Source organism: Diceros bicornis, chromosome 13 (genome assembly GCF_020826845.1).
Source record: "Diceros bicornis minor isolate mBicDic1 chromosome 13, mDicBic1.mat.cur, whole genome shotgun sequence".
NCBI classification, from domain to species: domain Eukaryota; kingdom Metazoa; phylum Chordata; class Mammalia; order Perissodactyla; family Rhinocerotidae; genus Diceros; species Diceros bicornis.
The window spans coordinates 22,501,806-22,518,248 of NC_080752.1; the positions used below are offsets into that span (position 1 = coordinate 22,501,806).

General features: G+C 49.4%; 1 protein-coding gene across 2 annotated transcripts; it reads right to left on the reverse strand.

The window, feature by feature from the left end:
* Window positions 1-442: 442 nt before the first annotated feature.
* LOC131412714 (cyclin-dependent kinase 11B) lies at window positions 443-16,443 on the reverse strand. Of its 2 annotated transcripts, none has more exons than XM_058552668.1 (19): window positions 16,259-16,443; window positions 15,355-15,470; window positions 14,285-14,412; window positions 13,053-13,191; window positions 7,473-7,609; window positions 6,707-6,829; window positions 6,268-6,363; window positions 6,011-6,178; window positions 5,655-5,720; window positions 4,785-4,960; window positions 3,695-3,785; window positions 2,566-2,687; window positions 2,201-2,306; window positions 1,761-1,882; window positions 1,574-1,681; window positions 1,378-1,494; window positions 1,139-1,287; window positions 861-1,050; window positions 443-769 (listed from the first exon to the last, which is right to left on the reverse strand). In XM_058552668.1, exons 1-19 carry the CDS (start codon window positions 16,367-16,369, stop codon window positions 677-679), a joined length of 2,358 nt encoding a protein of 785 aa, XP_058408651.1. In that variant the 5' UTR covers window positions 16,370-16,443; the 3' UTR covers window positions 443-676. The 2 variants fall into 2 exon arrangements, with proteins under 2 accessions (XP_058408651.1, XP_058408650.1); XM_058552667.1 differs by having other exon boundaries at window positions 6,011-6,181.

The window sequence follows — 16,443 nt, forward strand, 5'->3', positions numbered from 1 at the left end:
CTTCACCGGGTCCTCCTCCCACAGAGTGCGGCCGAGCCTCCCCTCCAGGCAGCACTAGCTTGAGGCCAGCTGCTGAAAAGACATACCAGAGCTTTCCTACAAGTGTTTTACCACATCTCGAAACGTCTAACAACCTTGTACAAAACCCCACTGCAGCCGAGAGCTTGCACGCCCAGCTCTGTGGGACTTGGGGAGCCTGGGGCTGGGGACGCCCCAGGGAGCCAGGAAGGTGCCGAAGCAGGAGCCTGAAGATTAAGAAGTAGAAAAATCCCCCCACAGCTCCATTCCAAATCTCAGCCAGTAGCTGAACGGCACCGCCCCCTGTGGTCACCACGGCCAAGTGTGTGTTCAGGGAATGGGCAGTCCACGTTGGCCACCTGCGGACACCTGCCCTCTCCTCGCAAAGCAAGCCTGAAACATCTGAAAAAACACACACACAGCCTTTCCTTCCACAACAAGGAAAAAATGATTTAATTCTACAAATTTACAAGCCAAGATAAAAACAAGACGTGGAAAACCAAACAAGACCAGTAGTCCAAGACTCGAAGTTCGATCCAGTCAGGCAGGGCAGGACCTGGGTCTGGAGCCGGACACCGCCCCCAACACCTGCCCTTGGTCCCAGTTGAGGCTTGTCCGTCAGTGCTCCCAGGGGTTGGTCCGGGGACCATCCTGAACCTCAGAATTTAAGGCTGAAGCCTGGGCCTGCAGCCGAGGCTCCCTGGTTGGTGGTGGTGAGGTGGAAGCCGGTCTCCTTCAGGTCATCATCGCCCTGGGAAACAAGTGCACCATGGGGCTCCTGCCAGGCCACCCCACCTCGGGGATCCCCGCTGCTGCCCCATCCCTGCCAGCCTGCCCCTCACCAGCTGGCTGTAGCCCAGGCCTCCCTCAGGGGGCCGTGGGCTGGTGCCACGCTTCACCCTTTGCTGCTCGCTCTTGGCGGGCCACGTGGGGAACATTGAGGGGTCGATGGGGAGCGGGGTCTCGCGGAAATACTCGTGCTTGAGGCCATCCTCTGCGTTGACCCTCCGCCCAGGGAAGTAGGTCAGGAACCTGGGAGAACAAGGGCACGTATGGGCCACTACGAGGGTGGGGGGTGGGGGAGGGCTTGGGAACGGGGTGACAGCTGTCCTGCACCTACTTGTTCATGAGGTCAAAGCCCTGGTCCGAGAGCAGGGCCCCAAAGCGTTTGCGCAGGTTGTTATATGGGTACTCGGTGAAAGTCATCTTCTTGACTGCGGGCAGCTCATTGTAGCCAGGCCAGATTTTCTCACTGGGGGTTCCCAGGTCCTGAAAAACAGAGACGTCTCAAATTGACCCCACCCTGCAGGGAAGGATCCCACCGACTCCCACATCAAGGCCCCACAGGCCCAGACCCACCTTAAACACTTTGTTGATCTGATCGATTTCTGACTTCCCAGGGAACAGTGGCTTCTGAGTCAGTAGCTCCCCAAAGATGCAGCCCACTGACCACATGTCCACAGCCGTGGAGTACTCCTGGCAGGCCAGGGACACGCTCAGTGTGGCTGGTGGGGCCACACACGCAGGGCAGGCCCCCCCACCCCCCAGCACTCACCTTGGCGCCGAGCAGCAGCTCTGGGGCGCGGTACCACAGGGTCACGACGACTGGGGTGTAGGCCTTCAGGGGGGACCCGTACTCCCGTGCCAGCCCGAAGTCCCCCACCTGCAAGGGCAGAGGGCGGGCTGTGCGGGGGCCCGGTGGCCAGGAGCGGGCACCCCTCAGGCCAGGCCCACGGGCTCACCTTGAGGATGCCAGCGTGGCTCAGCAGCAAGTTGGACGTCTTGAGGTCGCGGTGCAGGATCCAGTTGTCATGTAGGTGCTTCACGCCGCGCAGCAGCTGGATCATGAGGGTCTTGACCTCCCCTGGATGGCAAGAGGTCACTGTGTGGCCCTGCAGAGGGCTGGTCCCCCGCAATATCAACCCGCCTTAGCAGTAACCAGGCTTCCCGGGGTGCGTTTATCCTGGGAACACTCCCAGCCGGGGTGGCACTCACACACGCACACGCACCCTCGCACACAGGCCCTCATGCACACAGTGTGACAGTCAGAGTTACAAGGTCAGTGCTCGTTCCGCCCCCAGAGACACTGCCCATGGCCCACGCAGCCTGAGGGTCAGATGTCCCTCGAGGGGGACGTGGATCAGAGGGCCACATCTCTGGGACTAACTCCTACAGACCCTACCTGGCAGGAAAGGCTGCTTCATGGTCTCCATCAGGCTCTTGAGGTCGTGCTCCACATAGTTCATCACGATGTAGATCTTGTCCATGTTGCTGCCCACAACTATTTCCTAGGAAACAACAGCAGGTCTGTTGGTGCCAGGTACCACAAGGCCCTACCCCTGCGACTACCAGCTCTCCCCGGAAACCTGAAATCCCGGGGCACAGACCCTGGGTGACAGCAAGGACCTGTGAGACAACTATGAAGGGCCTGGCATTTTTGGAGGCCAGTGTTCACTCTCACGCTGTGCAAGAGCTTGCTAAACACAGGAGAGTGTGAATCACACAACCTTCTCAGGGCACAGGTGTGTCAGGCCAAGACCGCCTTACTCTGACAGTGACGATGTTGGGGTGCTGCGCCTTGAGGATGGTGTTGATCTCCCTCAGTGACGTAATCGGAAAGCCCTCCTTCTCCTTCTCCATTTTCAGCCGCTTCAGAGCCACAATTTCATCTGAAAACAGTTTAAAGACAGATGCTGAGAAAATGTTCTTCTGTGAACATGTAAGATGAGAACATACAAAGATGAAAACATACAAAGATTAGATTTTCTAATCTCAAAGTAAGAGGTCTCATTTTAATTGGGAGCTCCCATATGATTTGACACCAAGAAGAAAAGCCCCAACTTGTGGTTGGTCCAGTAGAAACACGAGGCACATTTCCAGATCAGCTTTTGTCCAGAACCACTATGGAGAATCTTCCCATTTATGCCTGTACCCCTCCCATGATGATGAGGAGACGTGGCAAACCTTGGCGTCCCAACACAAACACTCCCCAGGTTCGTAGGGTCTCATACAGCCATTGTGACTTCCCAAGACCCAGCCGGGGCGCTGGGGGGCTTCCAACTCCGAAGCCCACACACCTGCTCAGGTGTCGTCGCTGAAAGCCAATGCCCCAGTGGCTCCTGGGCCCTCGCCCAGCCGACTCCACGCTCCCGTGGAGCCAAGTCACCTGCCGTCACAAGCAAGCAGCAGACTCGTGGTCAGGCTGACCTCTGGCCTCCGGAGGCACCAAAAGGTCAACTGCTCAGGTGTGTGTCACCCATGAGTCACAACCTGGTGGCAGCCAGGTGAGGCGAAGCTGTGGCCCGGCACCAGGGGAGGGGCAACTCCCAGAACAGTAGGGAACTGTGTGTTCAATGACCTCAATGCTGAAGGTGCCAGGGGACAAGATGTCCCAGGCACGGATCTCAGCCCCCAGTGTGCTGGCTGTAACTCAGGCAGGACACCGAACCTCCCTCCTAGAACCAGCGTGGGGACTGAGCAGGGCCTGTGCACAGTGAATGGGCCCGCCAACAGTGCAACAGGTGCACCTGAAGACAATGCTGCTCAGGAGGAATTCCTTCCTGCTCGAGGACAGGCCTGGGGTGGCCCTGCCGACCAGGGTCTCTGGGCCACCCAGTCTCTGCTCTGCTCCATGTCTCCCTTTCCCTTTGGGGGACCACCCCAGGACTCTACCCACCTGTTTTCTTGTCTTTTGCTCTGTATACCACCCCGTAAGTGCCTTCTTCGATCCTGTTCAGGCACTGGAACTCCTCCACGCTCCGACAGCCCTGGGAGGAGGCACCAGCATGAGGGTGTGAAGCCGTGGTCACACACACACCCCGTAGCACCCCCAGCTGGAAATCTCAGGGGGGCCCAAGGCATGCTTGCGTGGTGGGGCCAGGAGTAACTCTGTTCTCCTCTTTCTGTTTTCTTCAGTGAGCACATGCCCCTTTATTATGAAATAAAACCTACGTGGACAGAAGCCGGCCCCAAGGCACATCCTTCCAGCCAGGCCTGGCCTGGCCTGCATGTGCTGCCCTAAGATAACACCACGGACAGGAGCGGCCCACTGCACCACCAAGCCCTCAGCGCTTTCCCTCCATGCGTGCCCTGCCATGCCTGGCGCTCAGGGCTGGGCTGCCATCAGCTCTCAGTGGTAAACGGCCAAGCTCACACTGCACAGAAGTCCCACCCAGCAGAGCCGCTGAGGTAGCCCAGGTGGCGGCAGACAGAGACACACCTTGTTTGCCAGAGAGAATCCTCCTGCCCCTGGACATCCAGAGCAAGGTCCAGAGTCCTCATGGTGCTCTGGGCAGGGCCACTGGCCGGAGGCCACCCAGAGCACCTGAGGCCACCACCCAAATCCCTCCCTGCGGCGTCCTCCCTTCCTGATGTGTTCCTTGACAGAGAATGTGTGCTGACTCCCGCCACTGCCCTACAATCCTGCACAGCAACAGGGCAGTTAGCCCAGGCAGTGACAGGAACGACTACAGACCTGGCTACCCCTCAAGGCTGCCTGCCTGCCACGCGTGGGGTCCCCTCTGGGTGTCCTGGCCGAGGTCTTGGGAGCCATCCTCCTACCAGTACTGCCGGGTGAAAGGCTGGACTACAGCATGGACGTGTGGGAGGCTGATGGCTGAGCCAGGCCAGCAACACACTGCATAGGCAGCCGTGGCCCCCTCAGGTGCCAGACACCCACCCCAGGGCCCAGCTTCTGCTCTCAGCCACCAGCTCTGACCATGATGGGTAAAGCAGACCCAGCCCTGGAGGGGGCGGGGGCACCTGACCTGCAGGGCGGGCAGGTACTTTGGCAGCTCCTGTTTGAGTTCAATGGGCGACAAGGCTGGAGAGTCGGGCACAAAATCTCCTTCGGTCAAAGCACTGCTCTGCGGGGTGCCCTCGCCCACTTCTTCCTCCCCTTCTTCACTTTCCCCAGAATCTCGGTCAAATCGTGACTCTGGAACTTCAAAAGTTAAACCCAATTATGGAACGAGGAATAAACGTCACAAACCCCCTCCTGCTCTGGGGGGGCCACCGAGTGCAGGAAGAAGCCATACAGGAGTGACCCCAGGGCACCGCACACGAGCTATGTGTCCCACCACCCCGGACAGAAGGCACTGGGTCTTGGTGCGCACGGGCTCAGCTGTGACCACTGTGAAGCACTAACTGGATGCTGAGCTCTGAGGAGGGCTGCTCACCCAGAACTTGTCTGTTAGGCTCTGAGAGCACAGCCTTGCTGCCTGCTGGAGGCCACGCCAGCCCCATGGCAGTGACAGCCCTGCAGTGGGACCTGAGCTGCTGTTCACCTCCCCCTGCGCTGAGGCTGGGCCAGGGCTGGAGTCTCCCAGCCTCCCTCAGTGTGCAAGCCACAGCACCATTCATGACGGCATTCAGTTAGCACTGTCCTCTCTAAGGAATGCTGGCCTCCATGGGCACAAGTGGCCAACCCTGCGGTGCTTGGGGAACCAGGTTTCTCAGTGAGTCAGCTCAGTCCTTGGACACCACCAGGAAAGGAACTCCCTGTGGCTTCTGTGGTGTGACATGCCTTGGAGAACGGTTTATTTTAATAGGCTGCCGTGCAGTCATGCTCACAACTTTAAAGTGTCACCACAGTTACGGAGAGATGAGGAAAAAACTGTAATAAGGAGGCCTCTTACCAACTAAGATGTGGTTTTCACTTTCTCGCTCTTCGTCTTCACTCATTTCTTCTTCACTCACTTCTTCTGCAAGAGAAAACAGGCATCTGCTCAGACCTGCGGAGCCAGCACCAAGCCGAGCGCTAGTCTGGGATCTGCCTCTTTCTAGGGCTCCTCAGACCCTCCATAAGCAGAAATAAGGGTCTTTAGCTAACAGAAAGGAAGAAGTACTCTAAATAATCAATTTTGGGGTCTCATGTGAGTCCCAGAGAGCAAGGCATTTTCAATTTGGAAATATTTTTAAATTAGACTTCAACTTGTTTTTCTGTAATTTCTAAACTCTCTCATGGTAAACTGCTGGGCCACACTCTCCTCACCAGCTGACTGTCCAGATGCATCCTCGGAGTTGCTCCCCGTTTCCTCCTCCTCTTCCTCCTCCTCCTCCTCTTCCTCCTCCTCCTCTTCCTCCGATTCTTCACTGCTGCTCCCCTCCTCCTCTTCCTCCTCCTCCTCCTCCTCCTCCTCTTCAGAACCGGACCCTGATTCTGCTTTAGGAAGAAAACAGCCAAAGTGAGTTTGGTGGGCCCTCCCTTCAAGGTAGCAGAGTCAGCCTCGGCCAGGTGGGCGCAGGTACCTGACGAAGACTCGGCTGAGCTGGTTTTCCTCTCGCTGTCGCTGATATCTTGTAAGTCAGACAGCAGGTCTCTCTCTTCCATTTTCTCTTCTTTTACTTACGAAACAAACCATCAAAGGTGAATTTGGAGAAATGTTTTTAAAAAAAAAACAAGTTCAGATGGTGCCTTAATATAAAGACTAACTTCAGAGTGTGTGGAAAACAGCTCATCTTCTGATACTTGGCTGGAAGACCACTCTTTGAAGGACTAGTAACAAATGTTTCAGCTGATAAACATATAAACTTACGTTACACAAATGGTAATAGTCCCCGTCATGTAACATGGAAGTACTTCAGCATATCATTTTATTGTGAAAAACAACCAAGTTTCTATTCTCAAAAATTCCCCAGCAAAGACCCACACCATGCTGGTCCCCGAGCAGGTGCTGCCCAGCCTCACCTGGCTTCCGGCCATCTCCCAGCTCAAACCTCTCTCGAGGCGGCCGGAGCGGGCTACGACTCCAGTGGCTTGCCTTCACTTTATCGCTGTAGTCTTCTCTCACTGTTCGGTGATGTGCAGAAACTGGCACACAGGAGAACAGAACGGAGAGGTGCTGGCCACATTGCCTTCCAACAGGGCCCTCCCTCGCTCATCTCTCACCCACACCTCTGCTGATGGTGATGGCCCATGTGTACACAGCACAGACACTTGCGAACAGCACCAGGACAGAAGCCAGCAGGACAAGGGGACAAAGCTCCAACCTGGAGACCATGAGCCAACTCCAAGGACCCAGGTGCACCTTCTAGACTGATCTCTATGGGTCAAAAAGAAAGAGGCCACGAATCTGCCTCTTCAAGCCTATGCCTAACCAGTGGGCAGCAGACGCATGAGACACCCAACCCAGCTGTCGAGTGCCAGGCATGGGACTGTCCCTGGCCACACACCCTCACACCCTCGGGTGCTGCTCCATGGCACATGACCCAATGCCTTCTTCAGCAAGGCAGCATGGGGTCAGTGCCCAAACCCGGCGCCTCACGGCCTGTCCCACCTTCCCTCCACCACCTTCCAGAGGCCGCAAGCCTGCACTGTGACTTTGACCTAAGGGGCGGTGGTGCCCACACACGTATGCACCCAGGAGGGCCGGCTGTCCTGAGGCGGCTGCACTGGCCCGTGCACGCCCCCACTCACCCTGTGGAAACGGCCCCCACCCGCGCTGCACCCGCACCTTCCCTCCTGGCCTCGCGCTCCTTGCGCCGCTCCTCGGCGCGCCGCTCCCGCTCCTTCTGCTCCCGCTGCTCCTTCTGCTGCTCCCGCAGCTTGCGCTCCCGCTCTCGCTTCCGCTCCAGCTGCTCCAGACGGTCCCTGGGACCAGCACAGACCAACTTTGTTTCCCAAAACAGAAAGTCTTCTTTTTCACCCCAGTGCTTTTTGCTGCAATTTACAAACTGCCTCTGCAGGCTGTTCAACACACAAAGGGCTTTTCAAAAGCAGAATACACATGGACACAACCTGAGAGCACCGTTCCTAAAGATCCACAACAGAATCACCTATTAGGAACAACAAACCCACGGGTTCTAGAATGTTTCTGTTAAGTAGTTCTACTAAGACTCATCAAGAATTTCCCCAGTATGTATGATGGCACAGTTTAAATCCACCTCCACAAGATAAGTTTTCATGGCCTACAAACGGGTGGAGAGTCTGTCTGGGGAAGGTGGCAAGGGGGACCCACAGACTCAGGTCTGGGGCCCCATCCTACTCGCTTCACTGGATCCTGTGGTAGGTGGACCCAGGCCACCCCCAGCCCAGCCCAGTGAGAAGATAACAGGGGCAGGAATGCGATCCACGACGGGCAGTGGGGAAAGCTGCTTCAAGGCGGCCAGGTGTCATTTGGAATACAGGAAATATTAATGACTGAAATATGTGTGGCTGGCTGCACCATAAGATGGCCAAGTAGTGAAAACTGATCAGCCATAGTTAAATTCCATGTCCCTATAGAGTTATGTCCAAATACAACCTGAAAAGCTAACACTTTTTTAAGAAAAGTATCATGATGCACACAGAAATGAGCACAAGTAAAAATGGTGAACACGGAACAAGGCCTGTGGTGTCATCACTGGTACTGCACCACCGCTGATCTACATCAGGTGTCACGGCTGGAGGCTGGATGAGGGCTGCAGGATTCTAGGTACTATTTTGTAAATGCCTGAGTCCAAACTATTTCAAAATAAAAGCTGAGGTATAACCTACATATAAAATACAACAATTGAATTCAATTTTTCATACATTTATGCAATTGTGTAACCATCACTATGAGCCAGTTTTAAAATAGTCTCATCACCCCAACACACCCCCTTGCATCTATCTGCGGTCAGTTCCCACCCCTACCCCCGAGTCCGCTTTCAGTCTGCTTTGGATTTTCGGGACATTTCTTCTGCTTGCTTTGGGTTGAGTCTGCTTTTCTTTTCTCTAGTTTCTTTGAGTAGAAGCCTAGGTTATAGATTTGACAACTTCCTTTTCTGATATAGGTGCTTAAAGCCAAAACATTTCACTCTTAAGCACAGCTTTGGCTGCATCCCTAAGTTTTTTTTTTCCCCCCCAAAGCCCCAGTAGGTAGCTGTATGTCATAGCTGCACATCCTTCCAGCTGCTGTATGTGGGACGCGGCCTCAGCATGGCCGGAGAAGCGGTGTGTTGGTGTGCGCCCGGGATCCAAACCCGGGCCGCCAGTAGCGGAGCGCACGCATTCAACCGCTAAGCCACGGGGCCAGCCCCATCCCTAAGTTCTAACATGTTGTTTTTGTTTTCATCTAGTTCAAAATAATTTCTATTTTTCCTTATAACTTGTTCTTTGGGCCATGGGTTACTCAGAAATGGGCTGTTGGAGTTCTAAACATTTGAGGATTTTCCCAGTTTTTTTTTTTTTTTTTGTGAGGAAGATCAGCCCTGAGCTGACATCCGTGCTAATCCTCCTCTTTTTGCTGAGGAAGACCGGCTCTGAGCTAACATCTATTGCCAATCGTCCTCCTTTTTTTCCCCAAAGCCCCAGGAGATAGTTGTATGTCATAGTTGCACATCCTCCTAGTTGCTGTACGTGGGATGCGGCCTCAGCATGGCCGGAGAAGCGGTGCGTTGGTGCACACCCGGGATCCGAACCCGGGCTACCAGTAGCAGAGCGCGCGCACTTAACTGCCAAGCCACGGGACCGGCCCCCAGGTTTCGTTCTGTTGCTGATTTCTTTAAATTTAATTCTTTTGTGGTAAGAGGGCATACTTTGTATTATTTCAATTCTGTTAACTTTGAGATTACATGGCCTTAATCTATGTTGGAAAATGTTCTATGAGTTCTTGAATGTGTATTCTGCAGCTATGAGGGGAGTGCTGTATGCACATGCCAGTTAGACTGAGTTGGTTGATAGTATTTTCCATACCATTGTTGATTTTCTCTAGTGATACTGTGGACTAGAGAAATTTCCAACTCTACATTGAACTCTACATTGAAATTTCTAATTATAATCAATAAATTGTCTATTTCTCCTTTCAATTCTGTTAGTTTTTGCTTCATGTATTTTTGGACTCTGTTGTCAGGTGTGCATACATTTACCATTGTCATAACTTCCAGCTATATTTACCTTTTGTTGTTATGAAGCCCTCTATTTCTAATACTTGTCTTGCTGTCTATCTTGCCTGAGATTAGTGTAGCCACTCCAGCTCTGTGGTCATGGTCTGCATGCTGTGTCTTCTTCCATCCTTTCCCTTCCAACCTAGTTTTGCCTTTGACTCTGAGATGCTCCTCTTATAGACAATGTAGTTGGATCAGCTTTTCTATCTGACAATCTCTCCCTTGTCTGGGGTATAGAGACCATTTCACGTTTAATATAATTATGGACATGGCTAAATTTACTTTTTTTTTTTCTATGTCTTCTTTTTTGTTCTGTTTCTCCCCGTTTTTGGTTTAAATAAGAATTTTAATATACCATTTTAATTCCTGTTATTTTTACTATTTTTTTAGTGATTTTCTTTGTGGTTGCTCTAGGGATCGCAGTATACATCTTCTCACATTAATTCTAACTTAGTTCTGGTAAAACAGACAAACTCTGTTCCAACACAGCTCCATTCCTTCCCTTCTCTGTTGTGTGGTGTGTGCAATGTTATGTATTACACAACACCATAGTGGTTTAATAATTACTGTTTTATACAATCATGTGTCTTTTGTAGAAAAGAAAACATGAGAAGGAACATATTTATAGATTCTTTTATGTTAGGCGACACTTTCACCACTTCCAGTACTTGTCTTTTCTTCCTATGGATTCCAGATTCTGTCTGGTGTCATGTCCATTCAGCCTGAAGGTCTTCCTTGAGTATTTCTCATAAGGCAGGTCTTGCTAACAGCGAGTGAATCCCACCAGTCTCTGTTTATTGGGGAGCGTCTTCATTTCGTCCTCACTTTGAACGACAGTGTTGCTGGACAGGGAACTCCTGGATGGCAGGTCTTCTTTCAGCAGGTGACTGTGCCATCCCACTGCTCTCTGGCCTCCACTGCTTCTGACGAGAAGTCAGCTACCAACAGTACTGAAGCTCCCCCTTAGACATAGATTGTTTTTCTGTTTCTCTCTTGCTGCCTTCAAGATTTTTCTCTTTGGCTTTCACCAGTTTGACTGTGACATGACTTTTATTTATCCTATGTGGGGTTTGTTGAGCTTCTTGCATACGTAGATAAATGTTTTTCATCAAATTTGGGAAGTTTTCAGCCATGATTTTAAAAAACATCTGTGCCCCTTCCCTCTTCTCTCCTGGGACTGCCATTACCTGGATGTTAGTAAAATGGATGTTGTCCCACAGATCTTTGAAGCTCTGTTCCTTGTTCTTCACTCTTCTCTCTCTTCTTCAGAATGTGTAATTTCTATGGCTCCATCTTCAAAGTCCTTGCTACCAAATCTTCGCTACATCTGCAATACTCAGTCTCTACCGATGCTCTTTTCCAATACGGGGTCATACTCTCTTTCTTTATATGTCTCAACACTTTCTGTTGAAAACTGGACATTTTAGATAACACACTGCAGTGACTCTGGATTGTAATCTTTCCTCAATTGTTGCTGTTGTTTAGTAACCTGCTGGGCTAAATGTGGGAACCGACTCCCTTGCAGAGTGGGGCCACTGCTGTTTTTTCTGTATGCTTCTTTTTATTTTCAAGCTTGGCTTCCTTGGGGTCACCACTGTGTCTGGACAGCTGTGCGATCAGCCCACACTGGCCAGTCAGCACAGGACTTGCCTCACATTTGTCTCAGGCTTTTACCTTATGGCCTCAGCTTGTCCCACCCCCTACACCAGGAGAACAAAGGCTTTTCTCACACACCTCCTTTTTTTCTTGTGAGGAAGATCAGGCCTGAGCTAACATCTGATGCCAGTCCTCCTCTTTTTGCTGAGGAAGACTGGCCCTGGGCTAACATCCATGACCATCTTCCTCTACTTTATATGGGACGCTGCCACAGGATGGCTTGACAAGCGGTGCATCGGTGCGCGCCCAGCATCTGAACCCGCGAACCACAGGCCAACGAAGCAGAGTGCACACACTTACCCACTGCGGCACGGGGCTGGCCCCACCACACACCTTCTTGACATTCCCATTCCATCCAGCCCTGGCTCTTGGGAATCAGAACCTACCCCTCTACTTCCCCCTTCCTTGCAGCAGGCCAGCTCCCAAGTTTTCTCTGGAAACGACCTCAGTACACGTCTGGCCCATGTACCCTTTTCCTGGGCCATGGAGAACAGATCCGGGACTAAAGAGATGCTTCCTCCTTGGCATCTGAGCCCACAGAAGGGCACCTGGAAACTAATGCCCAAGAGGCTGGAGTCCCAGCTCCCAGACTGTTTCAAGGCCTTTAGGATTTCCTTTGTTACTTCTCCAATTTTTGGTTTGAAAGAACCGGAGTCTATTTCTGCTGTCACCCAGAGAACCCAAAGCAATATATTTCCTTAGTCTTCCTGGCCTAGACCACCGAGAACAGAGCTTGGTACAGAGCAGGCATTTAATAAATACTTGCTGAGTGAATAGATGATGAAGCACCTCCTATTCCAGACTTCTTCTGACCACCAATTCTGTGTCAGAACTTACAGATATAGCCTGGGCTGTCTCTGAGACAGCTCCACTCTTCGCTATGACTTGAAAACAGTACACTATCTAAAATGTGTGAAGCACTCACCTTCCTCCCACAGGGCACTTCCCTCACCATCCTGATGCGCTAAGCTCAGAGGTAGTTCCAGCTCCTCTTCCTCCTTACGTATCGTCAGCTTACAGATCTAGGAATATCATTTCTCCCTATTCTATCTTCTTTTCCCTTCCCAGTGTTGTATGTCTAACCCCAACCTTCATCCCTTATGTCTGAATTCCCATCTCGGACCTCTAGCTCCTTCTAGCAACGTCGCTACCTCCAGGCCCATTTCACACACTGATGTGGGGTCCCTGGCATGTGTTAGGACCCTGCTCAGTCTGGCTCCTGAGCACCCCCCGCCATGAGCCCCTACCTGGAGGAAGCCGACCCACAGATTTCTGTTCCCTTCATTATCTTCTCTCAATCATTTCACACCCATTTCTGTCTTTGGGATGCAGTAAAAACTGACTTCTTTCAGCAAAATTCTCTTGGCTACCACCACCCAACGCTTACTGCACCATGACTTCATGTACCACTTCTACACCAAATCCATTTCATATCACCAAGTTCTTATTTGTGTGTCGAAACGATCATCTCTTTCATTGCTTTGATGGGATGCTGACCATCACAAGTGCTTAATTAAAGCTCCTTAACTAACCTCTCTCTCCTGGAATGTTCTCTTGCCATCTCCCTCCTCTTTTGTCTCTCCCATTCCCGGCGAGCTTTATCCTGTTCTTCTCGGTGTCGTTTCCGACGTTCGTGCTCTCTTTCTTTTTCTTTCACTCTAGCGTGCTTCCCTAATGAGAAATAAGAAGTGTCACGCAAGGAAACTTAACTTCCAAAAACTCAATTTGAAAAAACTCAGTGAAGGAGCCGGTCCCGTGGCTTAGCGGTTAAGTGTGCGCGCTCCACTACTGGCGGCCCGGGTTCGGATCCTGGGCGCGGGCTGACACACTGCTTCTCCGGCCATGCTGAGGCCGCGTCCCACATACAGCAACTAGAAGGATGTGCAGCTATGACATACAACTATCTACTGGGGCTTTGGGGAGAAAAAGGGAAAAAAAGGAGGAGGATTGGCAATAGATGTTAGCTCAGAGCCGGTCTTCCTCAGCAAAAAGAGGAGGATTGGCACGGATGTTAGCTCAGGGCTGATCTTCCTCACAAAAAAAAAAAGAAAATACTCAGTGAAGAAGAGAAGAAATATTTAATTAATGACCTGGAGAAACAATCATGATTTTATGTTAAAACGAAAGACAAACACATCAAACTATATGCAGTAAGCCTCTATTTAGGAAAAAAAAATTCACTGAATAGACTTAATTTCCATCTTCTTTTTACTTTTTTATATTAAATAAACTATGATTAGACTATGTTAGTTTCATAATTAAAAAAACCCCACTATTCATAAAGACTACAGGCAAATCTCAGCTCTTTTTAGTGCGTTTCTATATTACATTATAAAGCCATGTGAATCAACCGCATTTATAATAACGAGATTTAAAAATCAAGCCCGAAGTCCAGTTTTCCCAGTACCCCTAAGAAGCTCTTGATAGTGGTATGAGATCAAACCCATAATTTGGACTGTATCAAGCATCCGTTCTTCAGTTAAAGCAATTTAGCACTGAAGGGTGTGTTTTCCCCCCTACTCTTGTTGAATTAAGACAATTTTATATGTAAACAAACTACCACAAAACAATGTAGTAAGGGGGAAAAAAGCACCAGAAGGAAAATGAAATAGCTATTCAGAATGATCTATAATACATGTATGCTTTTAGCTAAAATTTTACTTTCTCTTCTCTTTCAGTTGTGCTCTGGAGAAGGCAGTGACTATGAAAAATGAAATAGACCACATTTGAATATGACGCAGAAAAGAAAAAAATGCTTCTGTACCCCCTTCTGCTGAATGACTCCGATGCCTACGTTTCTCTTTTCTCTTTTCGTCTTTCCTGTGATGAGCTTTTTCTTTCCGAGACATTTGCTGGGGTGGTTTGATAGCCAAAGAATCATCTTCCTCTCCTCTGAAATAAGATACAACAGCATGACACCATGCTTGAGAAAGTAATGTAAGGACCACCAGGATATTATGCAGTTTTCCAACCCAGAAAAATGCAGGGTTCAGAATATGAATACAATTGAATCTGAACCATCATTTAAAAAATTATGTTAATTATGAAACTTAAGCTAAAACTGTAGAGTAAATAGAGATTCAGATGAAAACTATAAGTGAGACATCAATGTGGTATTTGGAACAAATATACCTCTGAGGAAACTTTAGGGGGTGGTGGACACGTTCATTATCCTGATCATGGTGGCAGTTTCACAGATATGTAACAATGTATCAAACTGCACATTTTAAGTACCTGCAGTTTGTCACTTATATCTCAATAAAGCTATTTAAAAAAATAACAACCTCAAAAGGTCATTTAACAGCATCTTCAACCGACTATATAACCAAAATCTTGGGAGAACTCACACCCTACACGTTTCTACCTTAATTTCTGGTTATGCTGCCTTTGATTATTTGATGACAGATATGAGAATGAAACAAGCGAGGAGACACCATAGCGCAGGCAGAAACGTCAGAATGTACAGAACTTGGATGGACCATTTCTGCTCAAAGGCCTTGCTGAGGTATCTTTCAACATTCTATTTTGGTTTATTATACAAAATTTTAGATAGTAATTTACTAATCATCACAAACATACAGCACAATTACTCAAATGTACTATGTAGATGTTGCTGACTTGACTGAACAACAATCACAGAGAAAGGGATAACACACTCATTCAGTCTTTTCATAAGAAAGTCAGGTGACAGCTGACACCAAACCTAAAGTCATGACTACAACCTGTTTCAAACAGGCCAGCCACGCCCACAGCCACATAAGTGTGACTCAGACTGGCTCCTTAGTGAAGCGCCTGTAGCCTGGCTGCAATTCCGCGGCCTGCACCTTTTCTCACCTGTCTTCCATGGAGTCCTCTCTTCTGTATGGGGAGTTCCTTATTGTTATCTCCATGCGGTGGTCCCTCAGCTCCCCCTCCTCAAGGGAATCCCGCTTGGAATCCCGGTCATCAGACTAAGAAGCAAGAAAAAAGTTAGTCATTTTCCTCATAGATAAGTGCATTTTTAATGATAATCAAACCTTGCCGACATTCAAAAACAGACTTTCATATACACTTTGAACGGACCAATGTTATAATTAAAAAAACCTTCATTCAAATCCCATGACATTAAAATTACAACTCTAACCCAGAAGCTGAGATGAGAAATTTGAAACCAGCATATATGACAAGGGACCTAGACTCGACGACAAGTGAGCCAAAGTTGAGCCTTAAAGCCTATTTTATACACCAAAAACTTTGTGATATCTCATACAGTATTCATAAATACGTAAGAAGGGTCTGCTACTAATCTTACCAGAAGGGGTGCTTTTGCCAACGACCTTGTCAAATTACTAAAAATTCTGAGTATGCTGTTATGCAAACCGAGAAAGAGGCAAAACATTAATATTAATTTCTAGGCAGCTTCCCACTATACTAAAAATACTTGGAAATGGTATCATGAAAACACTAATGAAATGACAAAAATGAGTTCAATTGCACTAATGATTTTAGGTTCAAAATACTTTATTCCCCATGTAGATATCATCATCTATAAACAACTTTAGCCTGTTATCAATCTGTCTTGAACATAAACTGAGTATTCGAAGGTTTTTGTTAATTTTTAGAAGAAATTTTGGGCTCACCCGAGACATTTGGAAGTACAAAAGAACTTCACAGAAGAGGCGTTGTTCTAATGGAAAAATGACGGCAAAGAAATTAAACCCCCTTTAAGAACATCACTTACTTAAAAAACATGGCTTACATTTTTTAAGCGTTTTATTTCTGCCTTCTCCTCCTGTTCCTTCCGTCGTTTCTTTTCCTGAAGAATTTCATCTAAGGTTTTCACTTTCCAAGAGTCCTTTTCATCACCCATTTGAGTTAAAACACTGCCAACAGAAAAGGGATGCAAGCGACGTCACGACACGGCCAGCTCGGGCTGAAGCCGCC